Here is a 14,281-nt window from a genome sequence, read left to right as displayed (position 1 = left end):
CGGCCCAGGGTTGTCCATCCAGACCCCAGAAGAGTCGGGATGGCTGGGCTGCGGGATGCAGCAGCTGCTGACTCCCTGCGGGGTACCTGGGCTTCCCCGGCAACTGCACACCACAGACAGTGTAGCGACGGTCCCCAAGGATATGCGAGGCTGCCCCCAACGCAGCGGTAAAGAAGTGACGGCCACAGGGATGGGCCCTGGAAAGAGCTGAGTTGCCGCTCTCTGGAGCAAGCACGATGACCTCGGCTTTTGGAGGAGTAAGCAGCCAGGCAGCAAAAACGCGGCTGCTCGAAACACAAGAAATTTGACACTCAGAGCCAGAAATAATGCCTTTTTGCCTTTGCTCGACAAAGCAGTTTTGGGGAGAGAAGAGGCGCGTTCTATAAATGCTCCCCTGCCTGAGCGTCCGCGCTTTCCCGCGTGCCTCCACATCTGGGCAGCGGGGAGAGCGAGCCTCTCCTCCGCTAGAGGCAGCAGCTCCACCAGCCCAAATGCAGACCTTTCCATGAACAAAATATTTACAGTGTATCTATGCAATACGATCCGAGCTATAATCCTCCTGAAGATGGCATTTGACAAGCAAAGATAAGGGGAAGAGAGCAAATGTTCCACGCGCGTTTTAGTTCTGATGGCATTGTTCCGTGTCATGCTTTCGAAGAGAGAAGACTGGATTTCTGCAGTTGAAGGGCCTCGTGTGCTGTTCTGGTGAGGTGGATGCTCAGGGCATCGTGCCAGCCGCACGCCCAAGCTGCGTGTTCAGACGCCGGCTACCACCCAGCAGACACCCCCAGGAATAATGCGGTTTCACACTAGGGATGCTGACCCTGGGATTCTGAAGCTAAAATTCCTCTAGACCTGAGGTCCTCAGGCTTAGAGGAGCACCAGCTTCCCTGGGAGACCGACCAATCAGGCAGCGTCCCAGGGCACAGCCCCAGGATTTCTGCTGCGCTGGGTGTCTGGGTGTCCCAGGGCACCTGTTACAAATGACCACAAGCTCGGGGGCTTAGAATAACAGGAACTTGTTCTCTTGATGTTCCAAAAGCCGGAGTCTGAAGTCAAGCTGTGGAAGGGCCGTGCTGCCCACGGGAGGCTCCAGGGCAGAGTCCTTCCTGCCTCTTTCAGTCTCTGGTACCTACAGCCGTCCTGAGCTAGTGGTTGTACCTCCCTCTCTGCCTCCCTTCCCACAGCTTCTCCCGTGTCTCTGCTCTTCTGTCTCTTATGAGGATACCTGTCCTTGGATTTAGCACCCACCTGGATCATCCAGGATAATCTCATCTCAATAGCCTTACTTAATTATGCCTGCCAGAGCCCTTCTCCCAACAAAGTTCCAGTCACAGGTTCCAGGTAGATGCATCTTTGGGGGCCCACCATCCGACCCACTACAGTAGGTCTGGGAGGGGACCCGGGGGTCTGCCGGGTTTCACAAGTGTCCCCCAGGCAGGCAGCTCCTCCGTCCCACTTGGATGTGCTATGCTTCTGCTCTTCAGATAAGGAAACTGAGGTCCACAAAAAGGAGGGCAGCCCAGCCGGGCCCCTGTCCCAAGAATGTCCGTGACTCCCCACTTCTCCCTCAGCCTTGCAGGCAGCAGAAGCCTGGGACCACGTGCTTAGCAAACACGAACACCTACGGCTCCCCCTCAGCTTCCCAAGCAGATCAATGTCAACAGTGTTCGAACTTATATTTGTCAGCAAAACCAATGCAAGACAAAAATCCGACATTTTTCCAAGTCAGGCGGACAAACGCAGGTGCACAGTGCTGAGGGAAGACCCAGAGGTGAGCCGCCCTCCTCCATCCTGTTCAAAGACAGAGAGAGAAAGATCCTTTCCGGGCAGACATGGGTCTGCATCCCCCACCCGGGGGCTGGAACGTAATGAAACTGGATTCCAAATGGAAAATGCACCCATGCCAGGCCACGAAGGCCTCCCTCCACACCTGTGGCTTCTCCCGGTGCCTCTTGCGTGGGCAGGGAAGCTCCCGTCCTCCACGAGGACCAGCCTAAATCCCCACGCACTGTCAGCAAGAAAACAGTGAAGCCAAACAAGGCGACGTTCGAAGCAGCCACCAGATCGCAAGCTGCTGTGGGCTCTACAGCTTCCGTCCCCCTGCAGGCTCTCGAGTGGCGAATCACATCTCAGGAGACATGAAGAAGCTGTCGACCTAAGTCCCCACTACAGACACAGGACACGGGGAGTGGGAGCTCCGGGAATGAGGCGGGATGGGATGAGCGGCACGGGGCGTCTGAGCACTGGCGTTTCCTAACTCGCCCCGGCTTCCTCCATTGCTGTGGACCCCCGTTTCCCCCACAGTGAAGGAGGGTGTCCATGTGAACTGCGGAGGACCCCCAGGAACTGAATGAAGAACACGGCGAGGTGCGCAAGCCACAGCAGGACCTCAGCGCGTGGGGGCCGGAAACAGAGGCTCAAGGGAGGCCCCAGGGATGTCTGCGAGTGTCACCTGCCCTGCACACAGGCCTCTGCACAGTGACCAAGGCAAGGACCCAGAGACTAAGGAAGGCCGGGTTATCGCGGTGGGCCCCGTGCCATTCCAAGAGTCCTTGTAAGTGGAAGAGGGAGGCCCCTGGGCCAGAGGTGGTGGTGAGAACACGGGGGCGGGGGGGCACCGGCAGAAACACTGGCGGGACTACGGGAACGGAGTGTGGGCCGCGAGCCAAGGGAAGCGTGGCACCCTGAGGAACTGAGCAGGCAAGGCCACGGACTCTGCCCTCGGGCCTCCAGGAGGAATCAGCCCTGCCCACGGCTTGACGGCGGCCTGGAGGACTGGCCCATGCTGGCTTTCTGGTGTCCAGAGGAGCAAGAAGCTAAATTTGTGTCTTTCAAGTCCCTAACTACATGGACGGCTGGAGTACCCTACGAAACTAATGCGACCCATGACCCAAGTGAACACCTCCTTGGAAAGGCGGGTGGGGTTTGCCCAGTCACGGAGAGCTCTGCACGACCCAGTGGGGCTGGGGCAGGACCTGCAAACGCCCCGAGCCCACAGGCGTCTCACAGGCGTGGAGAGAGCAGGTGTATTAGTGCCAGGGAAGTCCTCGACACACACCAGCTTGCCCTGATGGAGGTCGGGAAGGGAAATGGGCTTTGGAAGAAAGAACACACCGGCCAAAGATAATTAAGTAGGTTTGCTTTGTTTTGTTCTCTTTTGTTGAAGGATGGGCGTCAGGGAGCCAGCCTGAAACACCAGGAGAGGGCAGCCGAGAGCCTGGGCAAAAAGTCACCCAAATTCTGAGCCTGCTGACAAAAGCAAAGGATTTTACCAGACCAGCCTGCAACATGCCACAGCCCCCCCTGAGGACTAGAAGAAAAGAGCCTGTGCCATGAGGTTTCACAAGAGCACGCAGGGGGGATCTCCACCATCCTCGATGCACAGGAACTCACACACAGTATTTTTTCATGGCGGAATTCACTCAAAGTCAGACTTGCTCCTTCAAAAAGTCAGAATAATCAGCACATTCTTTGGAAAGACGAATGCTTGCTTGTTCCTTTATTTTCAGTTTGTGATTAGTTCTGGCATCTACTTAAGTATGCTTCAAAGATGCAGGGAGGGAGGGAGTGGGGCAGCGAGTAAGGGGGCAGGCCTGGAAACCTATCATGGGGGGCCCTTGAGACACCCAGGCCCCCAGACTCAGGGCACATGGAGGGCACACACATCGCTCACGCACGTCCCACCGCGAGAGGGTGCCAGGAGCCTCCTTTAGGCAGAGTCGCTGGCTCCCCTTGTGGTCCAGGATCGGAGGCCTCCTTCCTGTCCCTGGTGTTCAGATCATCCATGTCTGGGCTTCCAGACTGCAGGCCTCCTCACCAGGGACTCTCTCAGCATCCCCCACCGCTGGCCGAGCCTGAGAGCCGAGAGAGCACGCTCTCCGGACCCTGTGCTTCATGCCTAGAATTGGAAAACTCCTGTTGGCATCACAGAATCCTGGCTCTTGTGATCCTAGGGCCAGTTCTGCAAACCCAAGGTGTCCACGGAGTTTGGACCCATTTCAGATCAGCCCTCATGCATCACCGATGGCCATCGAGCACCTCTTGACACACTGGGCCTCTGTGTGTTGCAAACGTCCAAGACAAGAAACAATTAGCACGTCTGAATGCTTGATAATTGCTAATTTTATGACGGTGCACTGAACATCTGGGGTAGCCTGTGTGCATGTGATCTCAGTGCTCGGAAACCATCTTTGATCACAGTACATGGGGGATATAAATGAGCTACAAGCCCGGGTCTGGACAAACAGGGAAAGTGGAGCAAATCCACACACTCTGGCCAATCTCTCAACTTCCCTTAACCGATCAATCAGCCTCTGACCCATAAATCAGGACCGGTTTTACCTCATCGGCAAAGCTTTCGAGAGGCTCACACAGGCGGTGTCTGCAGAAGGCTGGCATGCGGTGTGGCCAGAACCCAGTGATCCTATGGGATGATCACAGAAGGCCTCGCATTCCCGCTTCTTGAGACGCCATTAAAATACGTGGTTCTGAAATGCCCAAGTCTTCATCTTCAAGCCAGGGCATCGATGTGTCTGTCATCCTCACGTCTAACTGGTGTGGGAGCTTTCTGCAGTGAGGATTTTTAGCTGGTGACAGGTGATTATGCACACACAGGGCAGAACTTGGAAGATGTGGGGGTGGGGGGCTCCTGATGCACTGCCTTAGGGACCCAGTGCACCCGGGCCACTGGGGCCACACGGGCCACGTGGCTGAGCGTGAGGCCGCAGTGGTTTGCCTCCTTCTGGCCACCGGGACCTTCTCTGTGCCTCGGGGCTCGGGGACGACAGCGGCAGCTGTGCCTTCCCAGGCTGACCCTGCCTCTGACAGAAGCCACAGTCTGTGGATATAAATTTCCCTTTCTCAACCTCCTACCTCTGCCACCAGGCAAAATTGGTGGGGGAAAGGTGGCTGAGAACCCAAAGCGACGCTGAAAAGGCAAGGCTGGCCCCAAAGACAGCCAGAGGGGCATCGCCGTCTCCAGCGAGGTCTCCACGGTGGGCTCTGGAGGCTACTTCTGGGGACCCCAAGGCAGCTGCCAAGAGAGGCCGTGGAGGTCTCGGCGCTCCAAAAGGAGCACTCCCCGGCTTCCAGAGCCAGGAACGTGCCGGTGTGAGGCTAGTGCAGTGCACCGGTCAGCACGCAGCGCTGCACAGCCGCCCCTCACCTCCACCTCCCGTGCAGCTGAGGCTCCCCAGAGCTCGTCAACACTGCGGTCCAAGTCCCAGCGCCTGCTCGCCTGGCTTCCTGGAGGAAGACGGCTAAGAGATCCAGCGGAGCCTGCACATTCCCCACTGGGTGGGGCACACAGGCAGCCTGGCTTCATACATTTCGTGATTCACCCACATCCTGGCCCAGACGCTAACGTGGTTGACTGTTCATTTCATCTGCTGAGCAAATACTTACCAAGTGTCCACAGCGTGCTCTCTGCGATCCGGGGCCCCGCACGTGGATTCTAGTCCACGAGGAGCAGAGGACGCTAAAGCAAGAGTAAGGTCAAGGCCCAAGGAACAAAGGATGGGTAGAAGGGCCGCCCCAAACCTGGCTTCAAGCCAGAGGATGAAATGTGTTCCAAGCTTCCAGAGGGAAGGGCAGGTACTTGCTGTTGTGCACAGTGCTTGCTTCCCTAATCTGGGGTTGCACTGCGCTACAAAGAACAAAAAAACTCAACTGTGGTACTTTAGCCTTGCTTTTCTCACCTCTTAGGGGGACAATGATCCCGGAGGTTATCTGGATGTGGTTCAAGCCTGCCACCTAGGATACAGTTCCTGCTCCACCATCCTCACAGTCACAAGATTGCTGCTCTGCCTCAGACATCACATCTGTCTTCCAGGAAGGAGGAAGAGGGAAGGGCGAAAGGCAGAAGGCATGACCAGCTGAATAGGTTCCTCTCTACCAGGAGGAAAGAAAGGAAAAAAACAAAAAACGAAACACCTTTCCCAGAAGCCTCGTCTAACAGAATAACCTAATTAGACCCTACTAACCAGAACAGGGCCGTGCTGCCACCTTGGCCTCAGAGAGTCTACCCAACGTGTGAGCATCTTCAACAGGACTCAGCGTATGCCAAACGGGTCAGTACAGAAGAGGTGTCAGTGGGGAAGAGGGTGAGAATGGACATGGGACAGGCAGCCTGCAGTGTCCACTGCTTCAAAGCACGCGAGGTTGGTTTCTCATTAGCGCCCCGCTCCCCGCGAGGGAACCGGGGGGGCCCAGACGCATCGCAGTGTCCACGTTCTCAGGCTCATTCATGACTTCATTTGAGATCGTCACCGCACTGCAACCACACCACGGGTTAGGCACAATCGGCAGCAGGACTGGCTTAGCCTCTTGCCCTGCATCTGGTGATGCCTTCTGCCCTGGCAAGAGTGACCTGTCTACACAGGGGTGGGTCCAGCCAAACTCTGGTGGGCAAAGAGGCCATTTTCAGTATACTTGTCAAGGTACGGTACTTCTGGCCCTGCCGATTACATGTGGCCAATTCTTATATGCTGACTCCAAACACCTGCCTGTGGACTCTCTTCCACCATCCCTCCCTCTCTGGGCCTTGGTATGCAAATGAGTCATTCATTCCAGGATGCATTCAGGGAGGGTGCTGGAAGCAGAAGTCTTAAAGGGCAGACACCCATGCTTGTCTCCTCTGTATCCATTCCTCCCTCCTTCCTAAAACAGAATCTTACTTGCTCCAAGGAGATGGATCTACCAGGTGGTGGATCATAATAGCTCTAACCCAAATACGACAATGCAATTCTCTGCTTCCCAGCCTCCCCTCCCCTTTCTGCTGGGAGCGGCATGTGACCTAGTTCTAGCCAAGGAGAACTGCAAGCATGTTGAGAAAGTGCTTCCTTTCCTGATACAGGGAAGGGATGCAAATGGTGCCACTACTCCCTCCTTTATCCTGTCCCAAACTCAAATGCAATGGCCGGAGCCACGGCAGCCAGTTTACAATGATGAGGCAATAAACTGAGCTGACAAACTAAAGATGGTAGAATAAAGATCAGGCAAGTGATAATGGTGCTCACAAGCTGTCCCAGCTCCCGGCCATCTCTCTCTTCACTGTGACATGAGAAAAATTAACCCCTCTTCATTTAAGATTCTGGTAATGGGGTTTTATCCTATTGGTTGAGCACATTCTGAAATGATCTAAAATAGTACAGCAGAGTGCCAGAGCTGCTGCCCTCATGAACCTTACCATTTAAGTGAGAGACATGCTTGCCCAGAGAACAGAAGTTCTCCGAGGAGGAAGTAGAGTGTGGTTGGGGGTGCACACAACGGCCCTAAGCTAATGCACGATGGGAGCACAGAGGCTTTTCTGAGGAAGTCATCAGAAACGGTGCTCTTCTCTTCTCTGTATTATTTGAGTCCACCTTCCCCAGCTAACATCCAGACCCAACTCCCTCCTGCTCACAGCAGACATTTCTACTCACACGCCACTTCCTGTCCGGGACCCAGGGGAGATAGGACCCACGCGTCCTGGGTGCCCACTACACAGCCTATATAGCTCTCCCATCCAGGGGCGCGGTTTTGCTGCGAAGCTGGTCTGGGTTTTCCAGAACTCTGCCCACCACAAGAGAGCAATGCAGGTCAACCCCATCAGCTGCCGGGCTGACTGTTAATTATTAACAAAGCCGAGAAAAAGACACCAGCTCAGCAACTGCCCCACACTAAACTACGGCTCACAGAATGTTCCGTCTTGGCCTAAGGAAAACGGCTTAACCATCCTACGTTAGATATTACCATGCACCAGTGATCATGGCCATAAGTGAATGATCCTGAAAACAACACTACAGCTAACAGAACATGGCTAAGTTCACAAGCTGGCCAGAAAAAGCGCGCATAGTAAACACACCGCAGAGGGCATCTGGGAACGCTACAAATCAGCCCAATGGATGCCCTGCGTTGCTGTACTTGGAGGCTCTGCTGCTTGCAAGGTTCACAATACTATAGTATTTGCTACCCTATTGGGGAAAACTATTTTAAGTCTAATTAGCATGAAATTTTTAGAATGCAAATGCTTTTCATTTAGACATAAAACAAAATGCCACGACATTTCTTCCATCCATTTATCATAAATAAGTTAATTACTGTGTAACAAATCGCTCCTTCTGGAATCTGGATGTTTGGGGCTGCTGGTAAGCTGACTCAGTCAAAGAGAAGGAGCCACCAAGCAGCCGTTAATGGCTTTCGGGGTACTTATAATAAAACGGTGACTCTGAAGCTTTGCTTGTCAAATTAAGGTTAAGCTCTCTCTGTTGGAGTAACTCAATTACAAGTAGTCATTATCTATTTAACTTGATTCCTACCAGAATAACAGAAATATTGTAGCTTTATTTTATTTTGGATGCACACATCTTCACTGTGGTCTTGTGGTTTGCAGAGTACGTACGTAAAAAGAGAAATTTCTATCTGCCCTGGTTTGAGTGCGTGTCTGCGTCAGCTTTTGCCTCCATATCTGTAGAATTATTTCTAAGATGTAAAACATCCTTGTCCCAGAGAACAGTGTCAGGGGAAGGGGGTGCACACAGGGGCAGGAGAAGCAATGGGGTTCTAGCCTCTGCCCCACAGGAGGGGAGGAGCAGGTCCCAAGGCCTGTGAGACACCTGCAATTCTCCCCTCAACCTGGGTTGGGCTGGGCCTCATTGCAGGGATAAGTAAGTGCCCCCCAAATGGGTCATGTATCCCCAAAGCCTGTAGGCTGGTCCAAGTTCACCTTCTCCATTCCACACTGGGTGAACCACGTCTGGGCTCAGGGTGCAGGCCAACGTCCAGCCAGTGATCGAGACTTCCCCACAACACTGGCCAAGAGCAGAGGGGCCAGTTCAGCCTGGACCCACAAAGCAGCCAGGAGGGAGACCAGATGCCTGTTAGAAATCCCACATTTCATCAAAAAAAGGTATGAGAATCTGCCATTCTCTTCCACAGTAGGTAGCACTTGGTCTTACTAAAATAGAGGTACTTTTCTTACAGAGTAAAACTGAGACTCCAAGATGTTATCAAGCGCAGCTTCATTCTCAGAGAGGCCCAGGATGCCAGCTTCCAGAGAGGCAAATGGGGGTACCATAGCATGTCCCCTGCTCTATGCAACGGTACAACACACCCAGTGCGGAAGAATCTTCTGGGCCTTCCCCGAGCACACACAGGGATGCTCGGTAGGCTAATACATCCCGAAAGATGGTCCACCCTCTCGAACTCTAAAATGACATGCACAGTGCAATTCACGGAGCATCTCCTGAAAACTCTTACCGTATATGCCTCCTCGTGCAACACACCCATTCTGCTTCTGGTCAACTGCTGGGAATTTCATTTTTATTTTTTTGGTAATCAATGGAAGATTCAATAATATCATACCCTTAGCAGTCAATGCAGACAAACAAGTAAGGGTTGGACTTAGTACCAAGTGAAAATCCCCGGTTCATACAACCAGGCACAAACAAGCTAAGTCACCAAGCTCAGTCTCCAAGGAAGAGGATCTGAAATACCACCTCCCGATATGTCTGCGCTCCCACCCCCGGCCCACCCAAAGAAGCTGCTATCAGCTCTTAAGGGAAAATCCCAGGTTCCCTAAAACACAAAACTAGGGAGAGAGTCAGCAGTATGAGGATTATTGAATCGTGAGTGCTAAAATTTAGCGCTGAAGCTTTATCCAAAGTTTGCTCCTTCCATCCCTCTGAAATCAGCTAAAAGCTGCTACTTCTGGGAAGGCACACAGCCATGGTGTTCCTGGTAGGATCTGGAATCCTCAGAAGGAAGAACTGATTTATTTCCCCTCCCATGCAAATGGAAAGTTTAATTAGTTTGTCTTGAAAGGGAAACAGATCAACATGCAGAATGATCTACTGTCACTTGACTTCTGAAGCTGCTTCTGACGTTCCCATCACAAATGTGGATATAACCCTACAATTAGGATAAAGCTAATTGGTAGCTCCCTCCTGCATGTGTGTTTTCGTGTTGTCAGTGCGGCTGTAATGAAAATGAATGCCACATTTGTGAACAGAACGTCTGTGGGCTTATTTACCGCATCTCCAACAACATCGTCTGCTTTATCATGCATTTCAAAGCAGGGATAATTTAAGAATCCAGAATTTCATACATAAAAATACTTAGCAAAAAAGTCTCTCCCTGCACATTATTTGGGTGACGTTACATCCGAATTCCAATTTGTTGCCCAGGAAATGATTCACCTCACTCAAAAATGACAGGCATTCTGAATCATTCACCTGTGATGCAAAATGCATTCGAGGTCCCCAGATTCCCCATCTCACTGACCTCAGAGCCATCATTTTGCAAAGAGCCTACCTCAAAGGCAGCCCCGCCTTGCCTGTTCCTGGAAATGTCTCACCCCGGCCAGATCATGATGTGCAATTTCTTCCCACCCCGCAAGCCCCCTACCTTTGAGTAGCCTCTCTCCTTCCAGAATATTTTCCGAGATTAATGCCGTGTAGTCTTCTTCAGAGAATCCAGCCTTGCAGGTCTCCCTGGCTGTAACATCCCCATTATGGGCCTGAGAACAGAAAGAAAAGAGGTTGGAACAAATGTGAAGTTGACAGAAATTTAATCCAAAGCCCATGTTTACTAGGGGCTGCTGCAGGCTGGGTCTTGCCTCCGGTTATGACAGGAACGCAGATGCCTCGGTCTCCACCCAAACCCAATGCTCTTCTGCTTCTGTGCTCTCATGGACTCACCTGGTTCAGGAGCCCCCCAGACCCCGTGGACCCCGAGGCCGAGGGCAGAGCCACAGCCTGCACGCGCCGTGTGCTCTCCTCCGCACGCACACACGCACGCACCCGTGGTCCAGGGTCAGTGATGACCTGGGCACAGCCAGGGAGTGTCGGTAACCGCGGAGGACACAGGACAGCTATCAGGCTGTCGGTGATGAAAGTTGTGTGAATGTGGCCTCTGGCTCGGAAAACAGCTTCTCGTCCTGTGCTCACCCTCCCGTGACAGGTGAGGACGGGATGAAGCGACGTGAGCGACGCGGGCGGGTGACGCGGTGCGGGGGTGCACCTGACCTTCTGACCCTGCGCCAGGGGGAGGTTCCTCCGCTTCCTGCACGGGGCAGGCGGAAGCCCAGCGCCCATAAGGGGCCCTGCTGGATTGGCCTGGGGTCAGGGGTGCCTGGTGGGGAGGAGGGACGGCTGATGCCAGGGCTGCTGCCTGGGAGGGCCTCTCTGGCCCCACAGAGGGCAATATCCGAGGAGTATCCCAAGCCACGGAGAGGAGGGAGGTGCAGCCAGCCGCAGCCTGACGGCCATGGCACCCTCGAGGCCCCGGAGCTGGGCTCTGGGCGCAGAGGGCCTTGCAGGCTTCGGTCTTCTCCGTGGGTCACCAGTGGGGGAGGAGGGGCCAGAGCAAGAAAGGAGGTCCTCCCAGAAGAGGCTCAGCGCCTGGCAAGGAGGGAGGCTTTCCAAAAATGGGGCCCCACCCTCCAGTCCTCCTGCCTCCACTCGGAGGAACACTGGTCCTCCCGTGGAGCCCCCATCTCTAACCCTGACCTGAAAGGGTGGGCGTCCGCCTGTCCCAGCGGAAGGGGCTGGGGGCGGGCAAGCGGCCCAGGCCAGGCTGTGGGGAGTGGCAGCTCCAAGTCAGCCTCGCAGGGTGGGGAACCGTCGAAGAGACTGCGCGCGGAGCAGGGACGCTGGGCCCAGACGACCGAGCTCAGCGGCCCCGTTCCCCGGCCAGCTCACACTGGCGACAGAGGCGCACACCGGCGCAGTAGTGCCTTCGCGGGGCCGCTGCCCGGCCGGCCTCGGCTCCCACACTCCCACGCTGGCCCCCGGCGCGGGCGCCCCCCCCCAAAAGCCCCGGGGGGAGGACGAGGGGCGCGGGTTCATTCCTTGGGAAAGCTCCAAACCGCAGCTCCACTCCTCGGGAACGGAGCTCCATAGAGGACCGGAGCCCCGGAGGCGAACTCGCCCAGGAAAGTTTCGCCCCGCCCGGGCGTGCGGCGAGCGCAGCCGGAGCGCCCCGCAGCCTCGGAGCGGGCCTGGGGGCGCCGCACTTGTTTATCTCGGAGGTTACAACTGCTCTGCCCTGAGGAGCAGCGAGGCCGATCGGCCACGAGAGGGGGTTCCTGCAACTCCCGCGGCCCCGCCGCCTCCCCAGGGCGCCACCCGGCGCCGCCCCGCACGCCGCCCCCGGGGCCTGCACCCGCAGCGCACAGCGGTTCTGGGGGCCGAGCTCGCGGGCTCGGCGGGAAGGAGGCGGGCGCCCGGACCGCGCTCCCGGGCACCCTCACCCTACGCCCGCCTGGCGCCTGGCTCCGCGGTCCCGCTCCCAGCGGCGAGGGCCCCGCCGGACACCGGCTCCAGCGGCGCCTCGGGGACTCGGCGGCGAGGGTGCCCCGGGGTCCACATTCGCTTGCCCAGCCTCAGCCAAGGTCCCTGTCAGCACCCGGAAGACAAGCGCGGAGGCGGCGCCGCGCCGCGAGACCTCGGCCGCGGGCAGGGCGGCCAGACCTGGTGTCCCCAGCACCCCTGGTTCCCTGCCTGCTGTCGCCAGCTTCCCCGCCCGCAGTCCCGGCCCGGGCTGGGCTCGCCAACTCCGGAGGCTCACGGGTCCCGGGCGATGGAGGGCGCGCCGGCTCCGCCAGCGGGCAGCCTGCCCAGGCGCGGGAGAGCCGAGCTCTGAGCAGCGGCCGCGGACCTGGGGCGGCCGAGGGATGCTTGGCGGGTCCCGCTTCGGGCAGAGCTCTCTGGGCCCTCCACCCACCCGCATCCCACCCCTCTCCGCACCACGGCTCGCCGCTACCCCGGCGGCTCCCCATTCCTGCCGACCGCGGGCGGCTTCGCGGAGCGCGGGAGCCTCTGGATGCAGCGGTGCTCGCGGCGGGGGCGCCCGGGAGAGCCCCTCCGGGCGAGTGCGCGCCCCCCGGCTCCGGGGGCGGCCCCGCGGTGCCCGGGGCTTCCGAGCGGCTGGGACGCCAGGCGGCAACTTACCCGGAGCGCGCCAGAGAGCGACAGCAGCACGAGGAGCACGCCGGAACCCGCGGTCATCTTCCCGACGCGCCGCGCCCCGGCACCCGCCCGGAGCCCGGCGCCCGGAGCCCGCTCCCGGCCGCCGCCGCCGCCGCCCGGATCGCGCAGCTCCGATGGCCGCCGCCGCCGCTGCTGCCGCCACTCGATCGGGCCCCGCGCCTCCAGCCCGGCCGCGCCGCCGCGATCGCTGCCCGGCTCCGGGAGCCAGGCCAAGTCGGCCGGCGGCGCGCTCCCTCCGGCCGGTGCGTCCGCCGGCCTCGCAGCCGCCCGCGCCTCTGTTCCGCGCGCTCCGAACTGCAGGTGAAGCCGCGCGGCCGCCCCGCCGAGGCCCCGCCCCGAGCCCGGCCCCTGCGCTCACTCGGCCTGACGCGGGCCTTAAAGGCGCCGCGCCCCCCGCGCCGCGCCCGCGCCAGCGCCCGGCGCGCTGCGCCCGGCGCCCCCACCTTGTGACGGCGCCCCCTCCTTGTGACCCCGCCCCGCGCGGCCGGGCGTCGGAGCCCGGGTGGGCCGAGGGGCCCCGACCCTCTTTGTACTGGGGGGTAAGGGGGGAAGGCGGGGACCTGAGGACTGAAGGAGGCTGGGGGTACCCCCCCACATACCCTGGGCGCCTCCTCTGGATGGGGAGCCCCTGCTGCTTAGGCTAACTTCCTGCCCGGCCCACGGTGGGAGGGCGCTCCCCTTGTGTTCTCTACGTTTGGGGTGTCTTCGCACTGACTCTGCCCAGCCCTGGCCCACCTCCTGGGGGGCCTTGCGCCCACGTTGGGCTGTCAGGAGTCGGCCCTGAGAGATCAGCCCATCAGAGAAGCGCAGAGCGGAGCGAGACGGTAGATCAGCCTGCAGGCTTTGCAGACCCTCCAGCGCAGTGCAGAGCTCAGAGTCGGAGCCCTGGCTGCCTTGTGCCCCTAAGGACTGGGGATGGGACTAATTCCTGTTTGTGCATCAGAACGCACTGTTAGACCCGAGAAGCCAAGAAAGAAATTAGAGGCCCTGGGAAAGAAAAGGAAGAAATTTTCCGACAGAAGAGCTGTCAGGAATGTCAGTGCCGGCTGGCCAGCCCGGCGCCATTTGCTCTGCTTGGGTGATTTCTGAACTGGGGGGACACTTCTTTAAGGGATCATCAGTTGAAAAATATGTACAGCTTGGAAAGTGAGTAAATGTTTTTTGCACGTTTCCTTTTGGCTTGGAGATTTAAGAAAAGTGATTTTGTTTGTTCAGATATTTGAAATTTCTTTGTCTTGGTTTGGAGGAGCTCTGTGTCCAGAATACATTAGTTCTGGTTTGAGAAATGCTCTGCAAAGGAGGGGGGAGAG

At 57.4% G+C, this 14,281-nt stretch overlaps 1 protein-coding gene across 3 annotated transcripts in view; it reads right to left on the bottom strand.

The window, feature by feature from the left end:
• Positions 1–13,230, bottom strand: part of CDH4 (cadherin 4) — a 535,945-nt gene extending 522,715 nt beyond the window's left edge. For 2 of the 3 annotated variants that reach the window (XM_027622753.2, XM_027622754.2), the window contains exons 1-2: positions 12,933–13,230; positions 10,387–10,498 (exon numbers count right to left, since the gene is read on the bottom strand). In XM_027622753.2, coding sequence (XP_027478554.1) covers positions 10,387–10,498; positions 12,933–12,989 — 169 coding nt within the window. In that variant the 5' untranslated portion in view covers positions 12,990–13,230. Of the gene's footprint in view, positions 1–10,386; positions 10,499–10,781; positions 10,939–12,932 lie in introns of those variants that run through there. The other variant, XM_027622755.2, reaches the window with a different exon arrangement.
• Positions 13,231–14,281: the final 1,051 nt, after the last annotated feature.

This window comes from Zalophus californianus, chromosome 8 (assembly GCF_009762305.2).
Source record: "Zalophus californianus isolate mZalCal1 chromosome 8, mZalCal1.pri.v2, whole genome shotgun sequence".
NCBI lineage: Eukaryota > Metazoa > Chordata > Mammalia > Carnivora > Otariidae > Zalophus > Zalophus californianus.
The sequence above is the reverse complement of the archived record's forward strand: the minus strand, read 5'-3'. Positions and strand labels throughout refer to the sequence as shown.